The 21194-nt window shown below is 36.1% G+C and overlaps 1 protein-coding gene across 1 annotated transcript; it reads left to right on the top strand.

The window, feature by feature from the left end:
* The first annotated feature begins 13766 nt into the window (after positions 1 to 13766).
* Positions 13767 to 15261, top strand: LOC108105259. Its single transcript, XM_017211739.2, has 2 exons — positions 13767 to 14989; positions 15048 to 15261. Exons 1-2 carry the CDS (start codon positions 13799 to 13801, stop codon positions 15180 to 15182), a joined length of 1326 nt encoding a protein of 441 aa, XP_017067228.2. The 5' UTR covers positions 13767 to 13798; the 3' UTR covers positions 15183 to 15261.
* The last annotated feature ends 5933 nt before the right edge of the window (positions 15262 to 21194 follow it).

The following is a 21194-nucleotide window of genomic DNA, read 5'->3' as shown; positions in this document are numbered from 1 at the left end:
AGCTTTTAAAAAGCCAAGGCAACATCACTCTCCTCCTGACCACCGATCCGTTTGGAATTCCTAATTAATGCATTTGGTCGGGCCTTCGGGTACCGCCATGGCTGGCTTATCAGTGTTTGTAATTAGCGCATTTGCATTAAAAATAGCAATAATTTCCCATAAAAGAAATGCCCAACATTGCCGTACATATATATTAGGTGGATGCAACCTCTATTTTTCGCCTTGCCACTATAAAGCTGGCTGCTCCTTTGGGTAATTATTGCGAAGTGACAGGAAGTGGCACAGAATTAAAATCGAAGCATTAAATAGATAGCTGACATATCGCACAGTCGCGTCGCAGACATCAATTAAATTTGTCTATCGTCTCAGCCTCCTTCTGCTAACTGCCTTACAACGTCATCGGACCCCCTCCTCGACTTTTCCTTCCAGCGCCTCCTCCATCCCCACTCCCCCGGTAATTAACAATACCTGCCCGTTGATTTCCCAGAGCTAGAGATGGTCTAGTGGGTTTTTAGTAACTACATTGGCTAAACAGAGCACTTAGTTGGAGTTTTTTTAAGAGTGTTTACTTAGGAAATGAGGTGGGTAAAATAAAAATATTATCTTTGAGTACTTAGAAACCGCAAATATAATGATTGTTTTGATGCCGAATGCTAATAAAAATATTTGTGGAAATATGATAATGAAAACTAATTTCTTTCTTTACCAATTTTTTAAGATTTTCCCACTTACAGAGCCTACAAAAATCTAACAAAAATTTGCCTTTTTAAGAGGTCTTAACTAGAAATATATTTTTAAAATTAAAATCTTTACATTCACGCTGCTTTCCCTAAAAAATAATAACACATACTTTTTAAATTTATGACTTTACCAAATGATTGTCACGTGGAAATCGCTTGGCCATATCTTCATATATTCCAATTAATCTTAAATCTTGGCTCTGGCAATTATGAGCACTAATTAATGGTTTTTTAAACAAACTTGGCAACGCGTTCTGCTCACGTTTGAGCCAATTACCAAAGACCGCGACACGCCCCCAAACGCCCAAAGAGAAAAAATATAAAAAAAAACACACATGCAAGGCGTGCATTTATTGATTCACAATTAATGTTGATTATCGTGATTGCATAGACCAAACTCCCCAACCGATCGAATGACACGCCCCCAGAATTTACAGATACATAAAACCGAAGCTCATCTTCAGGTGTTTCCTCAACCCCTCAAAATATCTCAAAGACCATGATGATGATGATGAGTCTTTATTTTTGGCCATTCCCAGATCGCAAATTCAGTAGCCGTTTCGACTGCCTAATGATGGCCCCCATTGCCGAGGCCAATGAATTATTACGCTAACCACAAGCCATGTTAGCACAACTGGTCCAGAAGTCTATTATTATTTATGCGAAAGCCTGCCAACGGTTGATCGTTCAAAACCCCACAATCGAGTACACTGCGTTCCGCGATCCTCAATCTTCAATCTTCAATCTTCGATCCTCGATCGACGATCAACAGCCGCCGTTAACCGTACTACGCGGCCATCAATCATGAAATTATTGCCGCTCAATTTGGATTTGCATTCGAGTGAGAAGGAAAAAAGTAAGATCTTTGAAGGGTAATGGTATTGTTGTAATGGCACCTTTAGAAATAATGGAGAAATTTGGCAATGTATTTGATTGTTTAATTACTAAAAAATAAATTAAAATATAATAAAAAAGGAATGTAGAAGGAAAATGCAAGCTAAATAACCCAATTTAAAGCCTAAATAAATTGTAATAATATTAAAATAAAATTATTAAAAAAAAGTTTTAAGTAGTTTAAGCCAAAAACTTTATTTAGTTTAACACCCCCATTTAAAGCTTAATTAACCAGATATTATTTTCTGATTTTCTGATAAGTTTGAATTTGTTTTAGAAAACCTAAAAATCTCTTCCCATATCATCTTTTAACCTTGAAACCCAAACTTCCTAGTCCCAATCCCTTTGCGTTGAAATTAATTAATGGCTGGTTCAATTAAAATTGCAACATGCCGTTGAGCAGGAGAGTGGGGGAATGGCTGTGGCTGCTTCCACTTGGTGCGGAATCCTTGTCCCTGTCCCTTTGGTTTTGGCGGCTACCATGTACAACTTGTAGCTACAACTTGCGTGCGTCGTTCCTTGATGAGCAACAAAAGCAGCAGCAGCAGCAGCAGCTGAAGCAGCAAACAAATGCAGCAGCAACATGTGTTGGTCACTGCTAATCTGGCTTGACTTTAACTCGAGCCACTCTCTGTGTGTGTCCTTAGGCAAACCTTCATTCTGGATACCCATGCACTTGGGAAAAATAGGGATATTAGAGAGGCTTTATTAGTATGTCTTTATATTATGTGTCAATTTTAAACTAAAATATAGAAAAGGAATTTTTGCATATTTTTTAAACACTAAAATAAGTCTTTAAAGGAAGCGTTCCTACCAAATTTTGAACTTCAAAAATCGATCTTTCTATAATAACAAATATTAAAAATTGTATATATACTTAAATTACTATAATGAAAGATTCATATTTTGTAGGTGTGTCATTCTTTTAAAGAAGAAAATACGGCCAAAAAAACACAATTTAATCAAATTTTTCCTAGTGCACGCATACTCCGACAATCCTCAAGTGTAAAAATCAATTTAGTTTTTCCACCTGCACCACCTCCCTCGCCGCCTTGCTTCATCTTGCCTCACGTCCTTGGCAATTTGTGGCGAAAATGGAAAATTGCTGTTCAATTATTGGTTGCCATGTAAATTTGTTCCCAGGCCAGGTGACAAGAATTCTAATAACTTGCTTAGGTCCGGGCTACTTGGAGAGATCTCCTCTCGGCTCAACCCGCTTCCTAAGAGCTACTTACACTTATCTACCATTTAGGAAGAAATTTATTTTCATTCGAAGACCCATTTCGTTTTTTTTTTGTTTTAAGTTGAAACCAATTAGTTTGGACCACACACACACGCGAGCGCGTTGGGGAAATTAGCATTCCCCAACGGTATTTAATGTAAAAGCCCATAGATAAGAAAATCCCCCCCAAAAAAAACAGACCAACTATCTAAAGAAATATAAATAAAAATAACTTGAGGTAATTATCACAACATAGCCAAACAAAACGAAGTTCCCTCATTGGGGAAATTAGCATTTAAATTGTTGAGAGCTGCGACTTTACTTTGCCAGAGTTTTAAATTTCCCTTGGCATATCTTCAGACTTTCCCGATAAGAAGCCGAAAATGGTGCACTTATTGACAACTTTAACGAGTTGTCGACAAAGCTAGAAGGAAATCGAAGCGATTTCTTTAGTGCATTATCTAAATGTTTTTTTCGGTTCAAACAAAAGCTACCAGCATAAACTACAGAGGAATAAACCTTTTTTTCAAAACCCATTTCAAAATATGGGGGCGATCATCATATAAATGTCAAATTGTGAGCCACAAAATGATGCAAATTGATGGACAATCTTAAAGAGACCAAAGAAACAAAGACCACCTACTCACTTGACATACAATTTACAGACTTTGATTAACTGCCTTTCGTTTTAGGGACAAATTTCAAATTAAACGCTTCACTGGCCACTGGGAAAAAAAGAGGGTAAAAATAACGAAATAAATGCAACAAGTGGGAGGCAACAATTTATGATTCCATTGTCTTTGAGAATCATTTCTCTGAATATATATATATATATATATATATATCTGTATATTTAACGGTTCAATTGAGTTGTGCCCTGGGTAAGTACCATCTTCGACCTGACTTGGCCCAACAACAACAACAACAACCGTCGTCTTAACTTGGCTGACAACATAAAAACTTTTATGCGCATTCCTTGACTTCAAGTTCAACTCCAACTCCGATTTCGATTCCATTCTCAACAAGACAGCAGAAAAAAAAGCCCAGAAAAGATCAAAACATGACAATAAAAATCAGGACTCTTGAAACGGGTCGGACTTTCTGGTCGGTCGGTCTGTTGGTCGGTTGGTCGGTCGTGTGCCTGTTTTAACGCCAAAAGTGTGACATATAATTTCGAAAATGACACGCGGCAAACAAAAGCAACAAGAACAGCGAAAAGCCATAACAACAATTCAACAACCAGAATGTCACCAAAGCAACACCAGGCAAAAGGGTCCCAAGACCAACTTTTTTCCTCTTTCGGCCTTATAGGTAAAGGTGCATATGGTTATAACCAGGGGATCCCAGCGGATCTTTCAACTCGAACTGATCATTTACTTTACGATCCGTCGTGTGCCGATTTTTATTTTTTTTTTTTCGCCCCTTGTTTCTTTAATTTTATGAACATTTTAGACTCTCATTTACAAATATTTGGTTTAGCACGAGCAAAAACAAAGATAGGGATAGGTTTGTCTTGCAGGAATCGATTTATTCAACGCATTGCATTCTTCGATATCATATTTTATGGTAAATTTGTAGCAATTAAGATATTTTATAAAAGGGTATTTTAGGGGAATTTTTGTCTTAGTAAGTTTAAAGAAAAATGTGAAATATTAATATCAAAAGGTTAGAAAGGAGTTTTCATATTTCTTAAGATCTATTTATATTTTATTTTATTTAAGTTAGTTACCAGAATGTTAGTTATAATTTCTTTGTTCCTATAATATAAGGATAATATAAGATACCTTTATGAATCATATGCTGAAAATTTCTAAAATTTTGTAGCCAAAACCTAAACAGAGTAATATTCTAACAAACTCAAAAACTCTCACATATTCCCATTCCTCAAATAAACGATAATCATTATTGACTTCCTTTCTGGCCCAAACTCTTTCAAGCCAAAAAGTCTTATTTTTTCGATTACAACAACCAGATAAAAAGAGCTCACTGCCATCTTACTGGGCTCCCCAAAAAGAACGGAGCGGAAATAGAAAAAGGGTTTGGCCCAAGCCCAGAGATCCAGTCATGTTGAGATGGGTGCTGCTTTGGCTTTGGAAACTGATGTTGATGTTGATGTTGATGTTGATGCTAAAGCTGATGTCGTTCCTTCCGCTGATCCCCAAAAGGAGTGACGCCTAAAGGCAATAACTGGCAACGGAGGTTTACAGTGTGGCGGACATCCCGACACGTCAGCAAAGCGGGTAACAAAATGGCTAAAATGCATTTGCAACACTCCAATGTGTTGTTTTGCCACAGACTGGCATAGTCTTGTCTTTTTAGCCAGGCTAAGTTCATTACTAGCGCATCGAAAGTAGGTAACTTGTGGGAGACATGGTATCAAGTTAATGGCCAAGACCTGACACGCATTTAATGGTCTCAGTTCGTTTATTTATTATTTTTATTATGACAATGATTTTGTTTTAAGTTAACTTAATCAAAGTTGAAAGTGATATTTTAACTAAAGAAAAAGGGAAAGAGATTTTGTTTATATTAATTAAAGTTATCTATCAACTTTCGATCTAAAATATAACCAATAAAATTATGAAAAGCCTTTCCTTTCAATTTTTGCAATAAACCCAAAAGACTAAAAATTAGCCTCCCTTCCTTCTGATCGATAGCCAAAGATAATTTCGTTAAGAAATAAACATTTGAAAAATACCAAAATGAAAATTAATTAAAAATGCGACATTTTATGGCCAACAGGCAGACGTAGACACTGGCCTGAGCCCTCATGTGGAGTAGTCTAGGGCAGTGTCAACGTGGCCAAGATTATTTACATTTACACCTGGCCAAGGCGTCGATATCGCAGCCAGCGACTGCTCCACACTTGCCACGCTAATGAGGCCTCAACTCCGAAGAAGTTTGTGACATTTTGACCAGGCCAAAATAAAAATACAGAAGAAAAAAATATATACAAGAAGAGGGGACCACCAGCCGAGTGCGATCATCTGTTGATTTCTTTTCCCTGATGTTGTTTTTCTCTCCTCAACGATGCTTATCAGCGATTTTGTTGCCACAACCAAAAGAGCTGCCAAGATCTGATCAGTTGTTGGTTTTGCCTGTACCGTTTCTCGTAGCCTCAATTAATGAAAATGAAAATCGTCTCGATCTCGGCTTTTTACAGTCTCATCTGATGGTTATCGCAAAAAAATGCCGAATAAAATCGATTAATGCAAATGCCGTGTCTGGCCTGGGCGGCAAAATAACTTACAATTATGCTAAAGTGTTGAAAACGATTTGATTGTTTGATTGTTTGATTGGTCTTTGATTGGTCTTTGATTGTAGAGAAGATGCTATAATATTTTCGTAGCTGATAAGCCTAAAACCAACTGACTGAAATATTAATTTCTTTACACTTGACATGGAAAACTGGAATAAATTAGCTTCGGTCGAAGATCATCATCAGTTGGCCGGAAACGAGGCATTAATCGACCTGAGCTCAAGTCATCTCGGTACTCAGTTCACAATTTGTCAGCCCAAGAGCATCTATTCACCATTCATGGATATATATGTATGTACGGATGATGCCTATTGATTGTCTCTGAATTTTGTGAATGAAAATTGAAAATTTTCGAGGAGGTGTGCAAGGGCCAAAAGCCCTCGAGAAAGAAACAAAAAAAAAAAAAAACCTTTGTCCGAGTGGCTTGTTTATAAATAGAAGTAAATTAATAACATAAGTACCTAATCCAATCAATCAAACTGGTAAATCACACAGCCAGGTCTATAGAAACCAAATGCCAAAAGCCCAGCCAAAGGTAACTCAAAAAGCAACAACAACAACAACAACAACAACAACAGTGGAAGTGAAAACAACAACCATGACAAGAAGAACAACAACAAAAACTGTGACTGACTGACTACAAGATAAAAACATCAACGGCAACAGCCACAACAATCACAACAACAACAACAAAGTAAAGTTTTAGCTGTAACAAAAAATCGGATATGCCCATCCCTAAAAAAGGCAACACGAAATAAATATGAAAGGGAAAAGTCACATTTGTCAGGGCTCTTCTGAATACCCTAAATCTGTTTTTTTTCGAACTAAGAAGCTTTTAAGAGATGTCTTAAAAGTAAAAACAAATATTAATATTGGTCTTAGATAGGTTGATTGATTTGAATTTGTAGCTTAATGTAAGTCTTAATAGCTAATTTGATCACAAAGAAGCTTAAGTTGTATTCGTGCTAAAACTAATTTGGTTAGTTATATAAATAATGTTAAAATATGTATAAGAAATATTGATCATAATCTCTTATAAATCTGGAATCGATTAAAATATATAAGAAAAGTCTCTCTGATTGGTGGAATCTTCCAATGAAAATAGAAATACTGCTCATACTATTACTTCGTCATTTTTGTTTTTTAGTCTTGTAAGTTTTAAAATATAAATAAAATATAAACCTTTATAAAACTAAAACTCTAATTTTATAACTTCTTCTACTAGAGATTCATCATCAAAATGACATTATATCATATATCATATATATTATATCATTATATATACCATCATATTATCTTTTTTTGGGAAAATACTAACCATAAAGCACTTTATCTTAAAATTAAAATATAATTGATTAAGATTAAGAATATTTAAGAATTTACTTTACTTAAATATGTCATAAATTTCTAGAAAACTTATCTTATATTTTTGAAATTTGTAATTTTTCTTTAAATATAAAATATTTAGTTAGTTACAGATTAAAAAAATACTTAGCACAGAAACCAGAAAAAATAATTATTTAAATCAAGCTTAATACTTCCTTTAAGAGTATATCAAACAATAATAATATTATTATGAGAAGAGTAGAAGAGTAGTTTTTTATATACCCTTTTTCCTGCCCTTTTTGATTTCTCCTGTGCCGTGAGTTTGCTTTCTATAAGATATATATATATGGCAGATATATATATACACATATATATAGAGGCATGTTGAGTTGATGTTGATGCTGTCGCCCGGCGACATTGCGGAACTGTAGCCGACATTCAGTCTTTGGGTCTTCGGTCGTGGGTCTCTCAAACTCTCCCCTCCCTACGTGATTCCGCCAATCTCCTCCAAGTCTGTCTCTCATGAGGTCCCAGGTCCGTTTGCTTTCGTTGGGTTCTTCAGTCCAGTTTTTTACTTGATCTGAAGCTGCTGCGGCTGCTGTTGCTGCCGCTGCTGCCACAGATGCCTCACAGCCTCACCCACCCGCCTAAGTCCAAGTCTGGCCAATCCTTTTTTTTGTATATTTTTTACCTTTTTTTTTACTCTTTTTTTTTAGCTTAACTTGACTTGGCTCTGGGGTCTCTCGCTGTGGCTCTTTTTATGAATATGAATGGCTTAGCACGCGCCTTTTAAGCCACCAGCTGAGATGACTTGTGGCTTTTCAATTTCTCGTTGTTGCGTTTTGCTCTTTTACTTGTCGATCCCCTTGGACCCCCACCCCACACACCCCTCTCTTATTGATCATTTTATTTCCAACGTTTGGGGGTTTTTTTTTCTTCTTTTTTTTTGTGAATTATTGAGTACTTGACGGTCTGTGGGTCTCCGTTTGTCTGTGGTTCTGAATCAGGTCTCTCCTCAGCTTAATGACCGAGCGCAATTTCTACTTTTTTTTATATTAGTTTTTGCCACAATACTTGAGATTCTTTTAGGACTTGGAAATCATCTAACGGATGAATGCACTAAATAAAGTTTAAGTAGCAAGAATTAATGATCAACGAGTAGGGTATCCAATCGTTGGTTTAGTGATCTTTAGGCTCTCTTGCAATTGCCTTTGACAATAATGTTTTTGAGATGTGCGCCGGAAATGAGTAATCAAGATTATGCGATATTAGCAAAAATAGATTTTCGATTTCGGTTAAACGGAATTGATTGATGAGGTGAGACAGCAGCAGCAGCAGCAGCCAGAAATCATGACGAGATCGAAGATTTCCCCCCACAAATATTTGTTTGAAATTCGATTCGTCGTTACTGATCATAACTCCTTCTGTATAGTGTCAGTCAAAATTAGTTGTTTTTTTTTTTTTGGAATGCAATTATGTTGTGAATTATGAGAAATTTTTGAACAGGTGAAATGCTAGACACGATAAACTAACGATTTATGTAGCTTTTGGTAGCTTAACTGCAACTTGTCACATCGACCAGCCTTTGCAGTATTGGTTTCGGAAAAATCGAGTAGTATCGCTTTCCCATATCATGTTTTCCAGACCACAACAACAGTACCAAACTGGGCCGCAAAATGAACTTAATCAAGTAATGACCACAGGTTGATGAGGAGCGGCCACATTTCTTATGGCCCGCCCGTTTCCAACGACGGGTAACATGAGTAATACAACAGATACAGATCAGTAGCTAGACAATAAAACCAAAGCCCAGACATGGCTTGGCCCATTGCCATTAAAACCGAGTCTCCACCAGGTCCAAGTCTAACTTCAAGTCCAAGTCCAAGCCCGTAGCCCTTCTAATTGGCGCGTCTAGTAAAAAAAAAAAAAGTAAAACCCTCAAAGTGGGGCATAAAACTCAACATTTTATGTAATGTGTTCATTAGAGTCGATAGCCATTCTCATCTTCCTCGACTCGACTCGAATAATTGATCCAATAACACAGCATGCCGTTGATTTTTTACAATCCAACGATAAACTTTACTATCCCTGATCGATATTATCGCAAAATAGTTATTAATTGAGGCGTCTCCGCCTAAGAATTTCCTCTTTGTCGCCCTCCACTTTCATTTATTTACTTTTTTATGCCCATGCGAATTACCTTAATTTCTTAATTTGCATATTAAAATTAGGAATTTTTATAGATCTATATTATATGGTTGGACTAACACGAAAACGTTTTTCTGGTATTTTGTCCAACGACGGAGATCCCCACAGAAATTAACGATCTATCCCTGTTAAAGACTGAAAAAAACCTCTGAACAAAAACCATAAAAATGTTGGAACCATCAAAATGGTAAATGCTACACAAAGGAGTTTTAGAAAGGTATTTTGACCATTTTGATGATGTTTTTATTTTAATTGATGAAGGGAATATAGGGGTATTGAGAGGGTGTATTGATGTGATGTACATTTAAGCATTCTCTAGAATATTATTGATTATTTTTATTACCTAAAAAAGGATTAAAATTATTAAAAAGCAAAGAAAACGATAATTACGAGACTTTACTTTTGTTTTTCTTCACATTTACTCAAAATTTCCCCCTAAAACTTCACAAATAAATCTTCTTAAAAAATCAAAATAATATATTATCCCAAAGGTTACCTCAAAAAGCATCTATACCTTCTGCTAACAATATTCCAGGGTACCATGAATACCCTATTGTCAAACATAAAATTCTATTCCTCCCGCATTTTTACCCAAATTAGTATAGAAATTGATGTCATTTTGATTGCGGTTTTAGGTGTAAATGGCAATTAGCGTGATGAGAGTGGACCAGCCAGAAAAAGGCTGTTGGCTAGCTGTCGTCTAGGGCAACATTGTCACTAGACTTTAGGCCTGTCTACATGGCCTGACAGTTGGACATAAATGCCACACGCACGCCCAACCAATCCCAATTGCCCGCTGTGGTAGGATCAAGTCCGGTTCTTGGCCTTCTTCTTCTTCCTCTTTGAGATCTACACAAACATACTGACAATCCTGTTCGATTTCTCAGTTTTAGCCATAAAATCACAGAGCGATGCGCTTACAGTTGCTATCATTATTATTATTATTACTATTATTGAATGTTGTTCGATGCTGGCGCATGGCATAAAGTAACCAAGTCAACGACTGATCATTAAGCTGCAAACAAAATGTTTGTCCAACATTCGCATTTTTCCAATTGAATTCTTTGCCCATAATCTGGGATAACATTCCGTAAGCCTCGCTTAAGATCCAACCGCATAAATACGTGTTTTATATAATGTAAATTGCAAGCATAAATCAAAACAGCAACAAGTGGCGGGAGTATAAAGACTTTTGGTTGCGGTTTGAGTGGAAGTTTTTGGTAAGAAAGTTCCATTCCAAATGGCAAAAAGATACAACGTGATTGATAATATTTATACTCTAAAGAATCTTGTTTATTTTAAGCTTGTTTAAAGGGAAAGTGGCAAGTTGAATGACCAGGAAGGTCAAAGTTCTAAGAGTCCTGGCTATGAATACATTAAAAATGTTAATAATTCTTGGGTTTGTTTGGTTTGTTTGTTTTGCTGGAAAGCAGGAAAGGTTTTCTCTTTGAGCATTGATTAGCACGTTTGTGGGAATTTTTTATAGGAAATATAAATATTTTATGGAAAATATAGAAAAATAAATAAGCATTTATGATTTGAAGACATTTTAAGGTTGGTTCAGTACACCAATTGCTAGTAATTTTCATTCTGGTGGTTTCTAATATATCTCTTAAAGTTAATTGATGTATTTTCAGTAAGAGAAAGCTGTTCTATATACCCTAACAAGACCTGTTTCAAAGCCAATCAAGGACTAAAAACCTTCTAATGAATGACTAAACGTCATTAAAGTTCCCCCTGAGCGACTAACGACCAGTTTAAAAACTGCACACCTAATAAAAATGATCTTCCTTTTTTTTGGCCATACAATGAAGCTAAACAATATGCAACTTCTGCTTGAGATACTCATTAAAACGCTAAGTACCATTTAGCCCTGAACATCAAAGACCTCCCAGAGTGTCGGCCGACAGCCGAAAGGAACACCACACTCTTTCTCTCTGCCATTCACCGACGACAGTAGCTCAAAACTGCAGATGAAACTGAATGATGCAGGTGGTGCAGTGGCCCTGGGGGCCATCAAATTACCAATGTTGGTCGTAGCCACTACCGGGGCGATTGGCCCTCGCTAATAAAGCCGTAAAATTAAACGCCAACAGGTTGAGGCGAAAAAATGGTCAAGAGGCAGTGATAAACGCCCAGAGATGTTTGGAATTGTTTATTCGCGTGCAAATAATTGCAGCTCGCCTGGTTAGTTTGATGCCTTTGGGATTGTCTTGGCTGCGTTGCATTGTAATCAGTTTGCTGCTTGTTGGCCAGGTCTTTAATAAACGAGCGCTTCCCGTGTTGAGCGTTGTGAGGCGTTGTAAGCCGTCAATTGGCCAATCTAATGAGCCGCTAATGAGAAAGCATTGCTGCAGGTCGACTCAATCAAATGGTTATATAACAGAAAACCACCATCTTTTACATTCCCATAGACGAAACGAAATCTAGTTCGCAAAAGGGGGGCGTTACTCTACAAAAATAATTAAAATATTTACCCAAAATGCCATTTGCAAAAGCACCCGAAAAAAAAAGGAAGGAAGGCATTTAAACGGGTTGCGGTTAAAGCCGAAATGTAAACGCCCCAAAAAGCGGGCAGGCACACAATTTGTATCTGTGTATCTTAGTTGTGTATCTGCAGTTGTATCTGGCTTAAAGGCCCACCCGACAAGGCCATAAACGTTATTATTTTTTTTTTCTTCTTCTTCTTTCTTTCTCTAACAACTTGCGAGATGGCCAAAAGCTAGTAAACGAACGGAGATATAAAATGTTAAGCACTTGTTGATTGGGTTAAGATGATTCGGAGGGTAACAACGTCTACCACTGATTGAAAAATGTGGAATATGGCTAAGTTTTTATTTAACAAATTACCAATTTGGTAATTTCTCAAAATTGCACATCATGAAAGGAGTTTTAGAATTTATAAATCACAGCTGTCAAAACCAATTAGTAGTTTTGAAATTTGTAAAAAACAAATTTTTATAACTTTTGATTTTGGAATTTAATAAAAAAATGTTTGGTTTATTTTTTGATGATAGAAAGTAAAAGGTCTTTAAACTCTTTGATTGGTTATGTTTTTTATTAAATTTATAATTTGCTTATATTATTAAATATTTACACTTCTTTTTTTTAACTTTATTTAACGACTTTTTGAAAATAAAAACCTACAAAATATAAACTAAATATTTTTATATATTTCTTTACAAAATGTTATGGACAATTTGGTAACCTGTCAGCCTACCTTTTGCAAATCTAATCACATCTACATCTAGGGGGTGTGGTGGGGTTTTGTAGTGCCACCCAGCGGCAAAGTATTTCTTATTCGCCTCCTCGAATGTGTCCGAAATGTCAGAAATAGCGAGAATTGCAACGGTTGTCGACAACCGCAATAAACGGCAATGGAAACCGCGAAACATTTATTTAATTAACTTGCATCAGAACTTGTTGAAGTATATTAATAAAACATTTCAATTTCCCATATTTTCCAGCTACCTAGTCTCAAATTTTTTTTATACTTTTCCAATTCGTTTGCATTGTGAAACTTGTTTTTTATATATACTAAAATGTGGCAAGTCTAGTCAATCGCTTAATTGATGCCAAAGCAAAATGTTTTGGAAACAAAAGCCGAGATATGAGCAGGCAAGTGTCATAAATATGTTACCGAAAAAGAACTCGTCGGCTCATTAGCGAAGAAGTTTGGAAAATGTTTTAGTTCGGATGGAGAGGTATAAGAAGGTGCCGCCCGAGATGAGATCCAACTGGATCGGTCCACATGGAGTGGAGTGTCCCCGTCGATCAGGTCGAGCCCCCATGCCTGGGTCCATAAAACAAAATCAGTTTGAAATGAAAACATATCCATGCCTCGTTAGCATCCGATCGCAGCAGGGTGGTAGCAATGCCACAAGTGTTAGATGGAAAGTGGGCCATGGGGGAGATTTTCATGACGGGAAAATGATCAGACAAATTGTAGTGGCTTAAGCTCTTCTAGCTAGTGCTCATTGTCCACAAAAATGAAAAGACAATTTTGATTTTTGAAAATGTAAACCATAAGATGTAAAATTCAGATTTTAGAAATATTTTTCTATTGCAAAGCAGGCAAATATTTTTCCTTAATAAACACACAACTCATTCCCAACATTTCCATACATTTCCTAACTTTAACACAAGAAAATGCCTTCATCAACCGAAGAGAGTTATAGTAAGACCTTCATGGTAGACAGCAGCGACTCGGAGACAGAAAATGAAGATCTTGCCCTAGTACACATGGTTCTCAACAAATTGACTCTCAAAGACCAAACTCTGCTGCATCGTCTTTATAAGAAAGTACCCTATGCCTTTAATAACCTCTGGCGAGATCAACATCAATGTTTGGATTTTGGAAAACTGCAGTGGAAACTTCATGGCTCGAACTTGCAATTATTTCTACAGGATATGTGTACAGACTTCCGAAGTGTCCACTTCCGTAGTGAGCATTTGCAGGAGGAATTGAACATCCTGGAACAGGCGGGTATTGAACATTTAATCAATGTCGAGTTCTGTGAAATAAGCTGGGATAATTCCTTGGCCCAAAAGTATACAAAATTCCCTCAATGGCCTTTACATGCCTTACCAAAACTTTTAAGTAATCTCCTCTATCTGGAGATGCATGCACCTGTACAGGCTTGTTATATTGAACAGTTTAAGAAATTGGAATCCCTTAAGATCTACGATGAGATTTCCAGTTCAGCTTTAAAGGAAATTTTATCAACTGATGCAGATTTGAAGCTTTTCCATTTACCAGGAAATTTCATTTATCAACTTTCAGGAATTTCGAAGTGCAAACATTTAAGTAATCTTCTGGTTAATCTCCAGACTTTTTTAACCAGTCCCAAAGAGATTCTACAGCTGCCGGAACTTTTGGTTTTAGGACTCACTCAGCTTACAGAAAATAAGGAAGCCTTAAATGCATTATCCTTGATTATCGAACAAAAAGGAAGTCGGCTAAAAAGTTTTCAACTAAACTGCAGTTTTATGGATACGGCAGAAAACCTAACTCAGTTGGAACTTAACCGCTGTCTTAGTTTGGAAGAGTTGGAGTTGGTGAATTGCAAATTTGAAAATCAGGATATAATTAAGTTATGTCTGCCTTCAAACCAAACTTATGCTTTGTTTTGTAACTGCCTCGACCTGATGGATGGCCAACTTTTGATCTTTATTAAGGCTAGTACGAAGCTAAAGGAAATTGTTCTTATTAATTGTCCAAAACTGACGGTAGATTTGCTACATGATGTTGTGAAAGTTAGGATTACTAGTGAACAAGAAGAACCTCTTTTAATTAGGGTTAAGGATTGTCCGGAGCTTTGGGACTCCTATCAAAATAATGTGAGTACTTATATTCTGAATTTTTATAGAAGTCTTTTTTAAGGTTTTTAACTTTTAGTTGGCTATTCACTGGTCAAAAGTACAATCTATAATCAAAGTGGAATGCCTGATGGATAATTATAACCCTATAGAAAATGTTCAGTTTACCTTTCATGAACTAGAAGGAAGACGAAATCTTCAGGTACAAGCCTAAAGGATTTATGAGATTTTTTATTTTAGTAAATTAAGAAATTGTAAGTAAATATAAATGTAATAAAAATTGTACAATTAATTATAAATATAATGAATGAAATCCTTCAGTTTTTGTCAAAATAAAGAACCCTATTACTATTCACATTTTAGTACCCTTTACATGAACTTAATTTATAGGATTATATAGATAGTATCGATCACTAAGTCCGTCTATATATTCCACGCATAAAGAAATTAAGTCTGGCTTTTAGGTGTAATTTATCTTGGAGTCTATCAGGTGGCATCAAACCAGTCTGTATGGACTTCTACTCTTGCTAATTGGCCGCCTGCCATGTGGCGATTTGTCATAGTCACCGACTCCACCGCCACGCATGCGCCACGCATGTGGCAACCGCCAACCACCTACTTCCCACCGTTTCCTCCTCTCTACTTTTAGCAAAAACCACACACGCAACAGCTACACGATTTTCAACAACAAAATTTGTCATATGTGACGATGGCTTGGTTTATTTGCTTCTCGATTTTTTCCGCATTTTGTGCGTTTTTTCGAGCTTTTTTCTTCTTTTTTTGTAGATCATTTTGTCAGTGGTGGCCACGACCACCGTTGGACCACGGAATGCAAACAAATTTGTGAACATGACGCAGTTTACAGCTCCACAAGTCGGCGACTGTCGCATTGGCCACCCATTGTTATAATTATTGGGCGCCCGTGTGCAAGTGACAATTTAGCTTTGGGTACTTTTTCTGGCCAAAGTATTTTGGTGTGGCAAAAACAGTAAACAAGCGACATGTGTTGAAAGTCGTTCGAGGACAGCTGTTTGGGTTGGACTTTACAAGGAGTTGTGATCGAGGAGTATCTATAAATTTTTGAAAATTCGCTTTTAGACATTTTATAATTGGAATTGGATCAGGTATGGATTTCAGTTAGTTTTGAGTTTGTTAGCCAACTAAAACTAGAAAAACTAGATATGTTTCTAGTTCAATTCCCTAACAATTTGTGGTCTTCATAAACCTTCTAATTAAGGGTTTCCCTTTCCCTTTACTCAGTAAACATTTTTTACAAATTATTAACACCTTTTGCCACATAAAATTCTACAATTTTATTACAATACCATTATTTTACATTCTTTATTAAAATAGCTTCTTTAACAAACAATAATATTATTTAATTTGTGACCGAATGGCCACCCTGTATACGATTTCACCTATATGACACGTTCAGAAATCATGAATGCAAAGACCTTAATAACTTTTGCGACCTCTGTCTGCCCTCGGCCCTCATTCCGTCAGACAGTCGGGTCTACCCTGATCCAGTTTTTCTGGAGTGAGGGATCCAGATCCCTGAGCTCGGGCACTAATTCGTTTTCACACTTTTCATGCATCGGACAGGTCGAAATGGCTGGCGGCGCATTGGCAGCGCCTAATTTCATACGCCAGTCTTAGATCGCGCACCCCACGAGTGCACTGAGAGAAATAATTTTATACTTTAAATAAAAAAATATTTATTGGTGCGATAAGTTGAGATTGTATTTATAATCCTATATATATATATACATTTTTTATTATTAATCAAAATCAATCAATTTAAAAACTCTTATGTAAGCACCTAAAAGTATGCAACAATAAAACAACATATATCATTGCATACTTTTATATGTCTCTACAAATTATCTAAAGCTAGGATTATAATATCTTTAATATCCTTTATTTTTCAGATTTAAAAAAGTTATAAACTATTTTCTTTCAGTGCAGTTGACACCCGTTTCCAGCCCGCTAATATTTATATTTGCCCTGCATTTCTCACTCTGCCGATTGCAAGCGATTTGATAAGCAAATGGAAATGCAGTTCGCTGGAGAAAGAGCTTTATTCTCTGGTGATCGAAGAAGAAGGAGGTGCAGATGGTGGTGGTGAGGAAGGCGGCCAGTCAGACGATGGCGGCGGCGAAAGGTGCAAATAAATAATTTGCAGTAGCCAAGCCAGGCGTCCACTCGGCGACCCACTGTTGGCCTACCAACTCCAGTAACTTGGCCAACAAAAAGAGACCACTACCACCACTCTCCACTCCGATCCACTGAAAGCGACGGCCAGACAAATATTTTATTGCAAATTTGCTGATATTGGACGACAGGCGGCCACTGGAGCAGTTTGTAATGCTGCTGCTATGGCTCTTGTCCGGCTGTTTTGCATATTAAATTTATTTTATTGAATATAGGCAAAGATTTAGTTAGATACGAGAGGGGGTGGATTAGGAAGTTCTAGAAATTATCGGTTATTAAGTTTATAAATAACGTAATTTCTGGCAATCTGTAAACTTTCTGTCTTAATGAAAACTAGACTTTAAAATATTATATTAAATTTATTTTGCATTAAAAAGAGTTTATTTAAAAAGAGTTTTTCATATGTAATCCTTTCTTTCACTATTTTTCCTTTTAAATTTTCCCAATATTTCATTACCAACCCTCTCTCTGCCCAGCACATGCACATTTTTCCAGCTCATTGTGCTACTCTTTCCTATAGAAGCTATAGAAGCCATAGCCCCCGCCGGCGGGGTGGCGCATAATTGCCATCGGATTCGGAGTCCGTGGATGGAGGAGGCCCAGCGGGCGATGAATTATTAATTGCCGTTGATTTGCATTGAGATTTGAACGGTCCGGGATCATTACAGCCGGGAACTAAAAATCTCTTGCACTGCCGTCCGATCGCATATATAGTGTAAACATAATAATCAACGGGCATTATATGCCGATATATGGCGATCAGCAGAATGCGCTTTTGCAGGCGAACAAAACCAAAAAAAAAAAAAAATAAAATGGCCGGCGGTCAGCTTGGCCCCCCAATTGACACCTGAGCGGTCGGAGTTGCCTATTATTGTTGCTGTTGCCGCTGCTGTTGCAGTTGCAGCTGTAATTGTTATTTATGCACTTGCATTTAACCGCTTGTAATGGCATGTGGTCCGCATAGCCATGCCCCCTGGGATGGGCGTTACGTTCCAGCAATTTGCAGTGCTGCCAAACGCTTACGTAACAACTTGCATCGCCTAATTGTGGGGCCAAGTGAGGCACAATGATGCTCGAAATTAAATTGTATTGGGTCATTATCTGCCTCAAGGAAAGGGATCATAAGTTGGCTGGCTTGGGATGTGATTTGAAATATTTAGTAATATTTTATTTTGGATTTTTTGCATTGCAGGTTGATTTTCATGATAGTAAATGTTTTCTAAAACTATGTTTGAATATGTATTATGTGGAAGTTTGCCTTGTAGAGCTATTTTAAAAATATTATTAGAAAATTAATAACCAAAAATCAACAAAATATTAATTAAGCTACAAAACTTAAATTATAAAAAGAAAAAATATTTTATATTTGTGCATATAAAACTGCATTTTACTTCATCTGCCGACATTTCAAATGTTTTCCATGGCTTTGAGACGTCTTCCAACGGTGCTCTGGTCAACATTCAATTGTTCTACTAATTGTTCTTCGGTTTAGCCATCGTCCTGATCAAGCAACGCCTATAATTCAGCTTACTGAAACTTTTTTGATGGTCTTCCACGCTCTTCATTCTCAACTCCAAATGCCCACCGTAAGCTTCCACAAGCACTTTTTGGGCATCCACAGCAGTTTTCTTTAAAAGAAAGCAGAAAAGGAACGATGTTCGCGGATCGTGGTTTGTCTGTATAAAACTCGACGTTTTCAATATTAGAAAAAAAATTGCTATTAAAAAAAACCGCAAATAACGTTTGAGAAATGTTGCCGGATGTCAAAAAATTCTAAAAAAATTTACCAAAAATTGATCGATTGTTACCGATAATTAACAATGAAGTAAAATAGTTTTATATGCATAGAACTGATAGAATTTAATATATATACAAAATTTGTAAGATTAAATATTATCCGGATTTTCCTGAAATTTAACTAAGGTAGTCTTTTATTAACCCACAAAACTTTCTTAATTTGTAGATATTTAGTAATAACACAAAAATGGTTGTTTATTATTTATATATCACTGTTTGGTGAATTAATTAGCTTTTGTTTTGTACTGAAAATTGTTTAAACTGATTAATAAAAGCCTTTTAGGAATTCCAAATATTAAATGTTTCAAAAATTATATTTAAAATATTAAAATATAAGTTTAGTTCATTTTTATTTCTTTTTGGCATACTTGCCTGAGTTTCGGTTAAATCTTTATTCCTAACCAATTAAAGTAAGTGTATTTTAAAATATTAAATATAATTTCCTTAAATTATATTAAAAATAATTTGATTTAAGGATTCAGCCAACTAGTCATACCAGAAAAGCAAAACAAATAATATAAAAAACAGCAAAAATCAGAGAGTATATAAATATATATTCTTTTTTTTTGGGCAGGGCCACGCGCTTAAGCTCAACTTAAATAAGTCACAGATGACTACTGTGCGATCCCTGGAAACTTGAGGGATAAACAACAACAGCAACAAAATGCAGAAAAGAGCAGGAAAAAAAATAAAGAGCAGCTGCCCTCTTTTGTTGTTGCACTTAAAGTCGCTAAAACGCGGTGTGTTCGCTTGTCAAAATTGCAGCGGCTTCCAGAGGTTTTTTTTATGTTAAGAAGCCACAAAGAGATGACGCAGTCGAAATGGTTAAATGAATTAACCCTTTTACTTTGCACACATACATATACATTTGCAACAGGCAATACAGTGGCTACAACAACAACAAAAGCAGCCACTGATTTTATTTATTTTCCTGGCCGTTCTTGTAGTTTTTGGCCGGCACACAGATTAAGGTACACCACAGGGAAAAAGTTTAAAAATATTCGTAAAAATTTTAAAGAAATCTCTTTTACAATTCTAATATTTTTAAAATAATTTATATATTTATTTATTTATTTATAATTTATTTATTTTTCATATTTTGAAAAATATTTATAAACGATATCGACAGTCTTGACAGTTTGTAGAAATTTTTAAAAGATTTTTCATAAACTTTTTTGGTTTCTTACATTTTTAGTAATCTTAAGTAAAGTAGTATAATATATTAATTTTATAAATTTTATTTAGAAAATCTTAAAAAATATTTTAGAATTTCTTATAGATCATAAAAGGGTCATATAAGAAGAACCGAAATATTCTTTGTTTTTTGTAACTTACTTTTCCGAATCTCAGTATAAGGTATACTAACATTTTGGCTCTGAGCTGCCGGGTCTTTGTGTACACACATTTATTTAAATGGTTACCTTAGCTTACGTCTCTTTACCTCTCCCGCACCTTAGCTTACGTTACCATACCGCTTGGGCTACCACTCGGCACACTTGAGATGAAGCTGAAGCACGGTGGAGAATTGCGCGTAAATTCGTTGCGGTCTCCGCGTCATCAACGTAATCGCCGTCAACAACAGCAGTCAACAGCATCAAACTGGCAGGCAAATGTTGCTACTGTTTCCAGACGCAGTCCGTCCGGCCAACAGAAGCCACAGAAGCACCAACAGCCAACGTTGAAGTGGGTTTTTTTTATGATGAGATGAGATGAGCCGAACCCAGGCAGCAGCGGTAGCAGCAGCAACAGCAGCAGCAGCACTTTCCAACCGGAGAGGAGTTGGGGGCCATAACAAAAGCGTGTCTGTCGAGTTTTGGTAATGGGAAGTATCTATACCGGCAGAAAGTACATTTTGTGGAACCCTTTAAGGTGGAGTCAATATATAAACAAATAGTGATAAGTACAGTAAAATATTCCTTTTTAATTAATAGAGATTTATTTAGAGATTTATTTATTATTTTAGTCATTTCAGTGAAGGTACATTAAAGTCTAACAACTTTAAGTTTTACACTAAATATGAAGCTATTTTCGAATAAAACTTAATCCAGAGAAAACCCGTAGAGAAAACATGTTTTTTACTCATTTTCAAGATATGGACTTTATATTAAATAGTTGTTATATATTTTTATAAGTGTAAAACTATGAATACAGATCTTAACACTTCAAACATTCAAAAACCAATAGGATATACCCAGCAATTCTTGTCAAATCCTTAAAA

Source organism: Drosophila eugracilis, unplaced genomic scaffold (genome assembly GCF_018153835.1).
Source record: "Drosophila eugracilis isolate 14026-0451.02 unplaced genomic scaffold, ASM1815383v1 contig_75, whole genome shotgun sequence".
Classification (NCBI taxonomy): domain Eukaryota; kingdom Metazoa; phylum Arthropoda; class Insecta; order Diptera; family Drosophilidae; genus Drosophila; species Drosophila eugracilis.
Note: the sequence above shows the minus strand (reverse complement) of the source record. Positions and strands in the feature narration are given on the sequence as shown.